General features: G+C 32.0%; 1 protein-coding gene across 1 annotated transcript in view; it reads left to right on the top strand.

Annotated features, from left to right (window-relative positions):
- Cfap47 (cilia and flagella associated protein 47) overlaps positions 1-15,576 on the top strand; it is a 223,010-nt gene that overhangs the window by 137,571 nt on the left and 69,863 nt on the right. The window contains exons 47-51 of the mRNA XM_031363967.1: positions 248-289; positions 5,354-5,550; positions 6,888-7,031; positions 7,583-7,756; positions 12,962-13,073. Of these exons, the coding sequence (XP_031219827.1) occupies positions 248-289; positions 5,354-5,550; positions 6,888-7,031; positions 7,583-7,756; positions 12,962-13,073 (669 nt within the window). The remainder of the gene's footprint in view (positions 1-247; positions 290-5,353; positions 5,551-6,887; positions 7,032-7,582; positions 7,757-12,961; positions 13,074-15,576) is intronic.

Below are 15,576 nucleotides of genomic sequence, written 5' to 3'. Positions count from 1 at the left end.
GGAGCATGTGTCCTTATTACATGTTGGAGCATCTTCTGGGTATATGCCCAGGAGTGATATAGCTGGGTGCTCAGGTAGAACTTTAGTTTTATATATGATGTGTTAGATTTTAGGTAAATATCATTTTAATGAAGATTCACTTGTGGGTCTCCTCTGGTTTTATATTAACTGCAATTATATTTTTAAGCCTGAAAATGTGGTCACTAATTTTAAATTAAAGAATTTTCTGTTCAATTTACTTTCTTAGGAGACCACCCATTCCAGAAACCACTGCCCAGCATCCAAGCAGGTAACAAGAATTTAAGAATTAAGACTCAAATAAGACAATAAATAATAACAGATCATATAGAAAACTTGAAGGGAAATTTCCTGACTAAACATTCTGGTAAAAATGAATGAATGAATGAATGAATGAATGAATTCTGAGACAGCCAGGAATGAGTTTTCTGCAATAAGAAGGATTACATAAACACTTAATCCTACCTAACAATGAAAATCACAAAATTAATGTGTTCCATATATATATTGGTCAGGTGATTTGGGCAAGCAGGCTTCAGAAAAGTGTGAGAATCTTTTATTATATATGTAAATGCTATAGGATTCTTCACTTTGTGGTTGTAGGCTAATGTGTGCTAAATATTACAGTGAATTATAAAAGTTTTACATAATAGCCATAAGGATATTAGGTCAAATGCAGACACTAAAAGCAAATGGCTATTAAAGTGGCTAACATTTCAAGATGATTTTCATAGTTAACCTCTAACATTGTACCTTAACAAAGACAATAGTCTAAGCAAGGTCAAGCTGTCTCCAGACTGTTTGCTACAGGCACAGCTTCTTCAGAAGACTAGTTTCTAAAACCTTACTGATATTATCTTCATTAATGCTTTGTAAAAGTTAATTTCTTTCACTGTTAGTGGAATGAATAAAGAGAATTCCTAATCCTTCTCCTCTCCCCCAATCCACCCTTGTGGATATACTCATTCTTATACCCTTAGTTGATTCTCATTCCAAGGACTGAAGTTTTGCTTACTTCCAGTCTTTTGCCATACGTGAAGACAACCTCATGCAGAATATGTGGACCTCAGCCCTTCTGTAGCATGATTCCTTCTTGTGAATGTATTCATCTTCATCTGTTCTATTGTTTCCCAATAGCAGGAAGGAATTTCTACTCCCTGTCTAAAAATCTTGCTTTTCTTGCCAGAATTTCTCTTCCTTCCACATACATAATAGTATGCTCATCATGCTTTCTATCCTTTGTCTTGATAGTCCAGTTCTCTTTCAATTTGATATTCTGGGTCCTTTATAACTGTTGAAATGACTTCTTTGAATCAGCCTAATCTATTTCCATTTCCTATTCGTTGCTTTTCTTACTGCATACAAATGATGGTAAGTATACTTCCTACTTGGGAAATCACAGTAAGTCTTAAGTCTTCCTCAAAGTATCCTCCTATATACAGGTGAAATAAAAATTTCCCTTACATACTCAACTACTGGACCAAACTGGCAAAGTTAACTAGTAAAAAATTATATGATTAATATACTTTTGTACAATACTGCATTTCTTTTACTTTTTTCTACATTTTGTGAGTCAGGTTCTCCTTATGCAGCCAGACTGACTTAGTACATGATCTTCTATGTCTTGGAATTATTTGTGTGTGTGCTCATATATTCAAATGCATTTCATCTTTTGTTTCTTTTTATGTGATAGTGAGATGGAGCACATGAGCATTTAAGAGACAAGTAGTCTTCCACTGAGTTGTCACTCAAGCAAGATTTTTCTTATGATTTCAAAACATTTTCAGTTTGATAAGTGACTCAGTTTTACCTTTATAATTTTATGCAAGAATAGAGCTAAAACTTTATTTTTTGAACTTTTTAAAAGTTTACTATTTTTTCCTGTTTTATCTTTATTGGTGTATATATACTCTGCAGTCTATCATAATCAATTTAGACAGGTGTTTAGACAAAATTTGTAACCTTTCACCTAGTTTATCATGGATATGGTGTTCATCAGCTTGGTAACAGTTCATTCAAATTATTTGTGCACTTTGTAGATCAGTCTGACAGTAATTAAAATAAATGATGTGATTTTTAATATATGACAATGAGACAAACTTTGTTATGAGAAATCAAAGTTAAAAATGCAAAGTTGATTTGCTATCAGAAATTCTTTGCCTTCCTTCCCCATGGAGGATTTAATTAGAAAGTGCAATCTTATTTCAGCTATTTCTTTGGAAAATTTTGTGCTCTTAAGCAATTATGTATGAAAAGAAGCTCTCTAGTTAAAATGCTACCAATGTAAAATGTAAAATTTCCCCTGAGATTTTAGAAACGTATCAATAAATATGAGAAAATATTCTCCTTACACTTAACCAGCAAAGGCTTGTTCAGTGCACAGAACTGGCCACAAATCTCTATGTTGAGTTCACTGTATATTTAAGCCTGACTCCATTGTGATATGAAAGGAAGGACCTGTAGAAATAAGTACTTAGGAAGAGTACATCTCTCCTGTATTTTGAAGCAAACAGAAAACTCAAAGAAACAAAAGGATGGTCAGAAATTTTTATCATTCAGCAAACTGACAGCTCACATTTGAATAGTCTCTATATAGTTGCTATATACCCATGATATTAAGGTTATTTTATTTCTTCTTACAGTATGTTTGACATTACCTCATCAACTTTATTGTAGCCAACTCCTTCAGAAAAAATATATTTTTTCTTAAATTTATAATACTAATCTATTTTTATCAATAGAACTGTCATTATACATGGAATATATAGTCATTTTTAATTCTTTTTATTAAATGAGAAAATTCAGTAATGAGAAGATGTTATAATACAATGAACCTGTCATTTTATTTACTCTAATAATTTGGAAGGCAGATGATTTTTCTATCCATACGAATATAACTTGAACTATAAAGGGCAAATTTGAAATTGGCATGTATGACTTGGACTTTTGGTAACAAATTCCCATGACATGTTCCAAAAACATGAACTATTTGAAGCATGGTTAATAAACTGGTCAGCTGTTCTCTGTCAATGTATTTTCTCATACACACACACACACACACACACACACACACACACACACACATATACACGCATCCACATGCATATATGTCTTGTTTTTCAAGACAGGGTTTCTCTGTGTAGCCCTGGCTGTCCTGGAACTCACTCTGTAGACCAGGCTGGCCTTGAACTCAGAAATCCACCTGCATCTGCCTCCCAAGTGCTTGGATTAAAGGCTTGTGCCACCACTGCCCAGCTAGATATATTTTTCAATAATATATATTTTTTCAATAAAATATTTTGACATATACATGGATATAAATTAGTATATAAGTATAGTTTTTACATTCAGTACCTCATTTTTAAATGAAGATCTTATGTTTAGCATTCATATAGAAATATGAAATTAACTAGAAGATAGTAACTTCATATATTACTTCATCATTCCCATATTTGATGCACTGTTATATCATGGAAAATTAAGTATATTAGTTTATCAAGTTATGCTCTATAATTAATTTGTTATTTTAGAAATCCTGAACTTTTCTTATTTCATTTGTCTATAGGAAGGCTATACATGTGAATAGGAACATCAAATTTTAAGTAGATCAACCCAAGCCTCATAAAATTTATAATGGGATTTATTTTAGATACTACACAAAGTATCTTGAATATAATAGTACTTACTTTTTTCTAACTTTGTATACTAGAAGAATCAGTGTGGCATATAATTCTCCAGATACCTTGAAATTCTAAAATAAGTCATGGTTGGTCCATACTGCGACATTGGTCAGTTTAAAATTCAAAATGAAATTTCACATCCCTTTTTCTAAAATTTAAAATTTGTAAAAAAGTCTAACATACTTTTATATAGAATACACTCTGTCATTTTATGTTAACAACTAGAACTCACTACCACCTGGAAAATGAAGCTTAATTTAAAAATTTTTGGACTCAAAAATTTATATGAGAAAGTAATAGCACAGGACATTTGGGTTGTAACCAGTTTTACTCCCATTTTCAACCCTAACATGAACAATAATGGTTTTCATGTGAACATACGGATACTTGAGCTCACAAACTTAATCTTTTGCCTGTATTCCTTATAGTAGACACTCCTTATTTACTCTACCATTCTTAAAGTCAACCAGCATGAAAATAGAATTAAGAAAATGTCTTATGAAAGTATTTTAGAAAGGATTAAGTTTCTTTCAGTTGTAAGTAATAATGCCTCATGAACAAGGAGCATCAATGCAGTTACGCTGCTGACCTCTCCCCCCCAAAATTTGTGTGTATCTGTGTGTTGACTTAAAGACTAAAAATCATATGTCATAAGAAAGAAATCTCTATTTATTGAATTTAAAACTATAGATCTCAAAGGAGACACAGACTATGTCCTGAAAACAAATAGTTCAAGAGTTGAACTCTGAAAGCATATATGGGTATGCGGGAGACAATGAAGAGAAGTGGAAATATTACTTGTAGAATTGAGTGATATGTCTAAAAGAACATAACAGATTGTGCTGCAGCACAATCTTGTAAATATATTTGTTTTGGAAGAAATGGCTTCTAAGCGAATATACATACACACTCAAAACACACACACACATACACATATACACACACATCAGAATCGGCCTGTTATTTTGGCTGTATAAGGCAAAGAAACAGTGATTTCTTCAATTAATATTTAAAACTAAAACCAATATTTTTATGAATTCTACTGATGCAATAAATTTTATTTTTAATTTGGAAGAATCTTACCCTTATTCTTTAGGGTCATGTAGTTAATGATTTGGATTATAATATAGACTTAAAATGTCCTTGGCTTTCACTTTAATACTAATCACTAGTCATTAGGTGTTTAAATCAGATGTTCAAGTTGAAAAGTATTTGGGCTATATAACCATATAACCCCCTTCATTTATTCACTCATTTCAAGTGAAATGGAGATATTTCATTGGTTCTGACCTATTACATATTTTATATTAATTGGATATTGAACACTAAAATATCCCTCAAAATACCCATTTCTCTTCCCCTGACTTGTCATCCAAGATGTAAAGTAAAAGCAATATAGGAATGTCTTTTAAAACACGAAGACCCTATTGTCTTTTTAGAATGGAAGATCTCTCACACAAAACTACGAAAGACATCATCTTTCATTCAAAAAAAAAGGTTGTATTATAAAACATAGACATAATATGTAATGATGAAGATACCTAGTCTATTCTAAGTAGATACATTTCCAGAATAATTTAAGTATTGATTAGCAAAATTAAGTTTATGTCCTATGATATTTAAAAAGAACTTTTGCTTTTAAATTATTATGCTAGCTTTAGAAGGATCGGTTACAATTCCTCTACGATTTGCTCCCCTTGAGTCTGGAAGATACCCTTGTAAAATTTTGTTGTTATCAAGACATGATATACGTGTGTATGCACTTGAAGGTGTAGTAAATGAAGAAGAACCAGAAGCTGAATTGTTGTTTAGAACACCAGCATTTCAAGCACTTACGCAGCATATCCCAATAGTAAGTGAAAATTCTTTTGTTGTTATTTTCACAATTGAATGAAGTTTCTGGCCTGTGTGTTTATGTATTTCTCTGGAGAGTTACAAATTTAAAATTGTATTTTAGACTAGAAATTATTTTTCTTATTATATTAGATATTCTTCCTGATTATAAACTCTGCTACAACACAAGCATAATTTCTATTGGATCTATTTGCTTAAAAAATGTGACTGTGATATCCTTAAACCAAATCCTAAACCTCTCACCAAATACCTAATAAAAATTATTTATGCTAGAGTCATCATGCTGAGATATAGATGCTTAGATCACGACTCCAAATCCTGTTGATTTTAACATATGTTTAAGGTGGATTCATAGGTACTAAGAAACCCCACTTTCCCCTATGAAACAAAGTGAAAATACAGTACAGAATTGGGTAATGTAATTTTAGGAGAATTTCTGTATTCAGAACAATAAATTAAGTTTTTCTTCTTTAAATACTAAAAACAACCCAGTCAGGCTGATGCAAATAAATCTATTCTGATGAGATATATAAAATCTGTTATCTGAAAAATATACCAGTTACAACAACTTATATTTTTCTTGATCAGTAACAAATCATATCATTTAGGATCATACTACTATTGCTAAATTGTGAACATTTGTCATAGAGTATCATAAATTGATCTTCAATAAATGAAACAAATTTTCCCTAGATATTAAAGAATGCCTGGATAGCCCTATCAGGCAGTGTTTCTGTTATTACATATAAAAAGTCGGGGTAGTCTTGCTATTCTTCACATTTTCAAAAATTGTTCTTCACAATTTTTTTCCTTTAAATGTCATATTTCCAATTTTTTATTTTATAATACATGGAATAACTCATAATAATTTAAGTATTTTATCAAATCCTTATTCTAACCACTGCATTATGATTCTTATATTAAAAATAATTAAATTAGCCTACACAGACATGGGTGATTTTTATTTTTTTCCATACTATGATTTTCATTACGTTTAATTTGGCTGATTTTAAACTTCTCCCAATTCCATCTCATTTCACTGTTTCCCAGTTCCCTACTGAAGCTTTTGTAATTCTTGTCAATGCTAAGTTCTTGAATTTTGCAACTAGGTCTCACTATGTAGTTGAAGTTGGCCTTGAATTTATCAATAGATCCCAGTCTACTGTGGAACTCCAGGATAAATACACTTAGGGCTTCCAAGTATTAGAGTTAGAGGCTTGTATAACCATGCCCAGATTAATTGTACATTTTAATGACTTAACAAGAATTAGTATGCAACACAATTTTACCTGCATCATCTTTCTAAAGTTATGTGTAACTCTTTCCATCTTTTAGAAAAATGATTCAAAGAAACTTTGGAAACTTCAAGTTAAAATAGAAGGAGAGTGGTTTCATGGACCTCCAATTGTACATGTTGCCCCTGGTGAAACTATCCAATATCCTTTGACATTCAAACCGATTTTGGAATGTGAAATTATGGTATAAGCATGGATTTTCCTTACATTATTAATATGTAAATGAACAAATGTTTAGATAACAGTCAGCACAGTTAATTAGAAAATGTTTACTAACATTTGTATGTTCTATAAAGTTGATAGTTTTGCCTAACATGTTTAACTATCCATATTTATCATGACACAATGCTGCTGATGAATATTTATTTCCAAGTTATTTTCAGAAAGCATGCATAATGATATGAAATCATTGTTCCAAGTCACTAAGTCAACTGCTACATATGAAAATTTTTCCTTAGCAACATTTGTTTGACAAGGTGCTAAGTGTACATAATTGCTAGGTGTGATAATGCTTATATATAATGTATAATTTCCAGAGAGAAGATAAAAACAAAGATCATTTCATTAGTAGATTCTTTCTTTGATAAAATCATTTTTATATGAACTGCAAACTTCAGTGGCTAACATTTTCTTAAAAGCTTTGTTATTCAAGACGAATAAGATTAGAGGGATTGTTTAGCATTGAATTATGACTGCTGACTGCTGTAGAGCTTAAACTTGTCTTGTTTATCATAGGGTAAACTTACTTTTCAAAATGAAGTAGATGGCATGGCACACATCATTGAAATAGATGGGATTGGGACAAAACCCGTAGCCTTGGACCACATTGTTATAAACTGCAAAGTGGGAAATGTGACAGATAGATCCATAGTAGTGCCTAATTATACAAAAAGTCTCCTGACATTTAAGGTAAGACTTGTTTAGGAAGAAAATACTTCCTTCTGTATATACTTTGAATTATATGAAATATGTTAATCATGTGAAATTAAAAAAGAATCAACCAATAGGTTGAAACACACAGAGATAAATATTCTACTTTTTCTTCTTCCAATAGCTACAAAATTTAATTTTGATTCCTAATTGTGGTTAGCATCAAACAAGTTTTTTGTTGTTGTTGCTCTTACTTTTTTAACTCTGTTTTCATTTGTGTTGTTTTACTTTGTATAATATAGGTGCTTGCCTTAAATTTTACTTCTCCTTCCCTAGCCTATCACATACTTGGATTGTAGCCACCTGCTACCACCATAACTCCAAACAAGTTTTATACTTAAATATTGTGCATAATTATAAAACTCTTTCAAGCTTACTCATTTGTATCATGTTTACTTTTCCATGAATAAACCATAAATGATATTATAAGATAGTTTTAATAAAATGTAGGAGCAAGATTATTTTTAATATTTTGAAACAGAGTATTGATTTATAGCCCATGCTAACCTTATACTAGAGATCTTTCTGGTTTAATCTCCTAAATTCAGGAATTACAATAATAATGCTATTTGCTGCTGAGAGAGGCATAAGTCATTGGTGAGAATCTCTGCTTAGTATGCTTGAGGCTCTGAATTTAATCCTCAGCACCAAAAATAGAAATAAAAATCCAAATATTACTCTTATTTTTTGATCTCCAAATGGTTTTTTTCTTTTAAATTTTTGTCACAAGGATAATAAATTGGATTAGCTATCCTTAAACCTCTTCCACATTCACAACATAGTTCTTCTCAATTACTTGTGCAGTTACAGTTGTGGGTATCCATGTTTCTCCAGAAAGCACTGGTTTTGGCACACCATGTATAAATAGATCCAAAAGGCATTTCAATGATAGCCTCTAGAGATTTGGCTTACCTTGACCATGAGGGGCAGCCCAGTTCAACTATTGCTTCTGGAGGTTTGTAAAACATACCTTATTCATGTCTGGCACATTTCTAGATCACCATACCCATTTAGACCTCATTGTCAAGAGTAGTTTTGTGATTTTTCTAGAATCTTGTTTGACAAAATGATTGTATTTTGAAGGTGTTTCTTTGTATCCCTGGCTGACCTTAAACTCACAGTGATCCTTTTTACTCAGTTTTACAAATGTTGAGATTGCAGGTGTGTGTCACCACATTCAGCTGTCTGGAACTTTCTCAACTGTGGGTACTTTCTTGTAAGGGCAAGTATTATTAGTGATGGTGGAATTCTTGTTTTTATTGTTTGGTTTGTTTTTCCATATTTTAAATTTTATCTTTCTCTCATATATTTCATCCCAACTGAAGTGTTCCATCCTTTTACTCCTCCTAGTCCCTCCCCCACCTTATCTCTCCCCCAGATTCACTTCTCTTCTGTTTCCCTTGAGTAAAGAGCAGGCCTCCAAGGGATATCATCTGAACACTGCAAACCACATTACAATAAAAGTAGGCATGTGCTGTCATATCAAGGCTGGATGTGGCAACTCAATATGAGGAAAAGAGCCACAAGAGGAAGCAAAAAAAGTCAGGCTCCCCTCACTCCCACTATTAGGAGTCCCACAAGAACACAAATATAACTATATGTGCAGAAGACCTAGTGCACACTACAGCAAGTTTCAGTCTCTGTGAGTCTCTTTGAGCCCTGCTTACTTGATCCTGTGGACTGGGTTCTCCTGGGTCCTCTACTTTCTAGCTTCTACAACCCTTCTTCCACCTTTTTCGTTGAGTTCCCTGAGCTCCACCTAATGTTTGGCTGTGGGACTCTACATCTATTCTCTGAAAATAATGGGGCTTGGCACTTACCGATGACTATAGAATAATATCATCAGGATTAATTTCATTAATTTTTTTTGCCAGGCATGATAGTTCAGCCCTGGTCTTTGGGCTATCCAGACATGGTTCCTGGTCATCCAGGCAGTGTCAGGCATGGGATCCATCTATGGCATAGGCGTCAGGTTAGACCAGTCATTGGTTGGCTAATCCCACAAGTTCTATGCCACTATTACCCCAGCACATCTTGCAGGCAGGACAAATTGTAAGTTCAAGGTTTTGTGGCTGTGTTGATGTCAAAGTCCCAACACTGGAAGCCTTGCTGGTTACAGAAGATGGCCAGTTGAGGTTCTTTAATTCTCTGTTACTAGGAGTCTTCTCTAGGTTCACCCTCATAGATTCCAGGGGGTTTTCATTGTACCACATTCTAACATCACCTTGAAAATGTCCCCTTAATTCCAGTTGTTTTTCCCAATACTCAGTTCATCCCTCCCTATCCCCTGCCTGAAATTATTTGACCAGTGTGTCCCTCAAAAGAATATTCATCCATCAACCCTACATAAATATGTTCATCATCAGATCAGATGACAGAAATGTGAAAACTCTTTGAGCTTACCCTCTCCTTCTTTTAAATCTCAGGAAGGTATATATTGATTTACTTTTTTCTGGATTTCAAAGAATAATCTTTGTATTATATATTATAAGTTAAAATTTCTTACCGTTCCTAAAACTCTTCAATATCATCTCTCTACTTCATCATGAACTCTGTTGTGCCTGATGTGGTATTTACTTACCACATGTCATTGTCCTGTTTATTATTCTTCACCGTGTAAATGTAATAGATTCATTTTCTCTCCTTTCTTTCTCTCCCTACCCCTCTGCTACCCACCTTTCCTACCCTCCCTTTATGATCTATCTCCCTTATTCTCAATTTGTTCCATATTCGTGCCTGCTAGTAAGATGTAACTTCTCACCTCAGGGACAATGTTTTGTACCTAGGCTTTTGTTCATAGTATACAGCATAACATTAATCATGGAAAAAAATAGTATTTAAAATATATTTGTTTTAGAAACAAATGGAAACATAAAGGGTGGCATTAAAACGGGGGCAGAGAGAATGAAGGTCAGTCAGACATGGAAGCCAATAAGTTTTTTATGTAGTATTTTTCCACTTTCAGAATTTATTAACAAGTAGGAAAACCTGTCAAGAGTTTTGTAAAAACATATTTTTCATAGAAGCTCCCATTACCCTACATTGCTTATTCACTTCATTTTGTTGCCATAACAGAAATGATATCTATGTTGTTATTTAAAATTTCACCCTACAGAACTATGCACTTTAAAAGTGGAAAACAATTTAAATCAATGATTTTTCTATAGTAACTATGCTTGTGTAATTAATGTAAATTTTTCTCACATGTAAGCATATGACTCCATTGTTAACATTTTACACAGAGATAATTGTGAAACAACACTCAATACATATCCAGAAATTGAAATGGTGGATTATTTTGTAGTTCTAACTTCGATAGTTATAGATATTTACTTGGAACAATACACCTGACCTCAGCTTGGCTAATGCTATTTTCTGTTGTTAATGGCAACATCCAAATCATCATAATCAATAACTAACTTACAGCCATCATGACAATATTCACATCAGTTATCACCTTATATTTTCAGCCTTAATTATCAATTATACCACAAAAATAGGAAGACAAGTGAACAAGAACAAAACTGTCCATCTGACTCACACCTGCCTGAAGCTGAAAATTATTCTTGTCATTGAGGGAAACAGTAGTCCTCCTTGGGTTGCATCATGCATTTGCATTGTGTCTTCGGTCACATTTCTATTCTCTACTTTCAGAGCATTATTTTTTGTTGTTCTGTAATATGGAATTTACATAAATAAAATAATTCAAGATGATCAGTGTAATCCCTCTCCCTCATTCTCTCTTGCTCTCCTTTCTCCTTTGCTCCATTTTTCCCTCTCTCTTTTTTCTTCCTCCCTTTCCCTTTTCTTCCTCCCTTCTGCTCTACTCTTTCCTTTCTACCATCCTTTCTTTCCTTTTCCCTACCCTTCTCCATGTTTGTTGGATCATTTTCTTTAGCTTACATACATTCTTTTAAAATCTCCATAATCAAAAACAATCCCACTTTTATTAGTTTTATCCTCTGTTTAATGTAATTCTCTAAATCCACTCTTCCCTAAAATCTATAATGAACTATAAGTATACCTGAAACAAATGAGTACATACTTAAGGAAAACTTTAACAGCTGTTCAGAATAAAGACTGATACCATTTTGAAAACCTGGCCTTTTTCAATTTAACTGTGTAAAATTCTGCAATTTGCATCTGTAGTAAGTTTGAATAACGGAAACCTTTTAAACAAGGGGATATGTATATTTGATATGGATCTGTATTTTGACTTTCCAAATATCCTGAAAATGTCACATTCATGTTGTTCTTGTTATTTAACCTGTCTAAGAGTTTTGTTTTAAAAGAAAGATCCTGTTCTAAGAACACATGTCAAAAGTACTCAATAATTGTTTAAGTTTGCCTTTATTGGAGCATGCACTATAAATAGGAACCAACAAAAATTTAATTTTAACCTTCACAAGAAGGTCTGGAGTGTAAAATGTTTTATGGGATGTTAAAAGATATTGTCTATCTTTTGGGATCAAGCAGAGCACTTTTAAATGTTGAGGTTTTGGGATACCAAATAAAGGTGTGATAAGGTTAAATTTTTCACATAAGGTTTACAGTAAACTTCTGTTTAAATAAGGCAGAATTTTAAACTACCTAAATACTAGGAATATGCTTATCTAATGATCATTGGCAGAAGGTTGATTTTTTTTTTTTTAGTTCCAGATATTCAAAAAACATAAGCCAAATTGTTGCAGAAGGCTTTACCAGTATCTGATTAGGAATTGCACTGATCACATTAAATTTATTGAATTCAGGCATCATACACTTAATACATAGAATTCACTAAACCAGCAATAACAAAAGAAACAAAAATATGAACAACAAAAATACATGTAGTGATCTGATATCCCATACATACCAAAAATTATGAAAGAAAGACAAAAGAATAAAGAAAATATAGCTAATTTATATTTAAATATGAAGCTATTCTTAGAAGTGATTTATGTCAGCTTAATAAATTAAATAAATCTTTTCACAGATTTTTCCTTTTCTAAAACAATACAATTATCTGATTTCCTTTTAATGAAAACTATATAGATTTAATAAAATGAAGTAAATTATAATATATTTTAATCAAGTTATGACTCTGAATCATATATAATATGATATAATAGTATAGCATGATAGAAAAAGATAATTTTTCATATTGGCATTACATAATTTTTACATTCCAATCCCCTCTTCTAGGTAACTTCAGATCTCTCAATAGTGTGGGGAAATCCCTTTATCACCATAGAACCAGACAACTCAATTCCATATTCTCTCCATGTTTGTCCTTGGAAACGTGGAGTATTCAAAGGTACTAAGTCCTTAATAAAATTGTATTTCTAATTACATTGCTAAGTGTGAAATATGGTAATAATAAATAAGAACTATAATTTACTGTTCTTGTTTTGAATAAAAGATATGGCGAAAAGCTTACTTGGTCATTTCACTCTTTAATTATACAAATAAATAGAGCTTTGTGGTATGTATTTTATGGCAAATATTACTTTATCTCAGAGACTTCAAGTATGTCTATAGAAGAATTTTCTAGAAGTGAGATACTTAAAGATGTCTATATTTGAAATTTAGTAGATACATTCAAATAACTATAGGAATAGGTATTGAAAACCAACATCTACACAATTAACATATGGAAATAGAGTCAATATTTAGAATGTATGAATTATTCTCTTTATCCCTAATAAAATATTTATATCAAAGTTCCCAGTTATACTTGATCAGAATCATTTGATGCAGAATGAGAGGGGAGAGGGTGAAAAGTAACAATAAAGTAAATAAGTTGTTGATTTATCCCAGTAATCATTGCACTTTGGAAAATCTTGAATTCCTGGCCAGATTCAGTTATGTTGAAAAATCTTTTCTCTGTTGCAAGATAGTTAATATTTAGTACTGAATAACTATGATTCATCAAAGTAACATATATTTTTTTCCAAATGGCAAGATAATTAAATGCCCCATTAGTGGACATATCCTACTGAGAAGATTGATATATGCTCACTGGACATAATTGTAGAAGCATATTAAGCAGACTGCTTATAGTCATGTTGTGCTCTTTGGAAGTACTGGCCTCTCATCCCTGTTTGTCTTGGTAAAGACTACCTCTACAAAGAATCTATTATAATATAAAATTTGAAACTCTGAACCTCTTCTAAGCATTTTGATGAAGTAATTTATTTTATTGTTGCAGATAAACCAGAAGCTGTGAACTGACGTTTTAATTTAGAAATACTGATTTTCTTTTTCCAGATATTTAATCACATACTTGATATATTTTCTTAATTTTAGAATTTTAGTCTTCAATAATAGAAAATAAGTTGTTTGTAAGTTTCATATTATTTTGTTTTATTATATTCAAAGAAATGGTTTCAGTAAATAATAAACTTCTCATTTAAACTTTCCAGATAGTGTCATTGAAGCCATACACCATCCCATCCAAATTTATTATTATTTTCATAATATGTAATAGTTATTAATTTCCTGTTATATAGAAAACAATGTGTTTATTGCTTATGAAAAGGAATCACAAACTAAAATTATTCAGCTAGATGTAAAAAGAGTCTTCTTTTTTCTGTACGCAGTCATTTGTGTCGATGTCAGTAGGTTTGGTTAGGCTATAAAGTTTTAGAACCTTATTTGGTAAATAAATGTTTGAAATACCAGAGTGCTGCAGTACAGTTTTACAAATTTGCCAAATCTAAAAGTTTGTTCATTGTTATATACTTTACCATAACATATAATTACAGACATGATATGGCTCCTGACTCTCATGAATTCATATCTCACTGTGGGTCTAGATAGCTATAAATTAAACTACACTTGGATTCATTGAAACTTTATCCATAGTCACAAGGAGAAGCAAAGTAGAAGAAGTATTAATCTCGAAGTGTAAATGTGAGACAGCTTTAATAGAGGATAATGTATGAGCTGAGATTTTTATCACCTAATACAATTTGAACAGATGAAACAACATTACTTAAAGCATAATGAATATAGTTTATGTAAATAAAAGTAAATTAATGTTATTTATGTGAGTAGAATGCAGAGTGACATATAGCTACAAATATATGCACACTTTCCCTGGGAGAATCATATCCTATTTCTCATTTAAGTGGGCTACTAATCCTTTTTCATATTCCTCGAAGTATTAGTGTCATATGAAAGGAAAAGTTTCAACAGAAGAAGGCTATTACTAATTGAATTTAGGAACTGAGATTCATTTAAGTACAATAAGAAATATCATGGATAAGCAGGCTAGGGTTGTAACCAAGTGGGAGTGGTACATAGTACTTGGCTTGAATGTATGACCCATTCCAGGTAAGTCCATAGCACCACAAAAAAAAGAAAGAAAGAAAAAGAAAGAAAAAAAATGTGCTTTAAGAAATTAGTGTGTCCTTTTGGGCCCTGTGTCCTGAAACTATCTCTAAAATAATGTATAATGATGCATTTATATATTTTAAACTCCATGTACTTGCAGTGGGTGCATATAATGCAGGTAAATCCAAGTAGATAGATGCAAAGGGATATAGTAAACATAGCATTTTAGATACTGCTTTATGTCCTGATGCTCTATTAGTTTAGAAAATAAATTTAGAGGACCAATTTTATGATAGTTTCTTGTCACAATACTCGATTTAGCTTGTAGCACAAGCATTCTTCATATAGTAAGATGAAATTCATTGTTATTATCTAAGATATTTTGTGTAATCCCATGGTTGTAGAAGGCAACCCATATTGATTCAATTTTGACAATGGAGCATGAATAAGCTACCAGAAGCGCACTTTTTTTTTTTCTTTTT

The sequence above is a fragment of the Mastomys coucha genome, chromosome X (assembly GCF_008632895.1).
Source record: "Mastomys coucha isolate ucsf_1 chromosome X, UCSF_Mcou_1, whole genome shotgun sequence".
Taxonomy (NCBI): domain Eukaryota; kingdom Metazoa; phylum Chordata; class Mammalia; order Rodentia; family Muridae; genus Mastomys; species Mastomys coucha.
The sequence above is the reverse complement of the archived record's forward strand: the minus strand, read 5'-3'. Positions and strand labels throughout refer to the sequence as shown.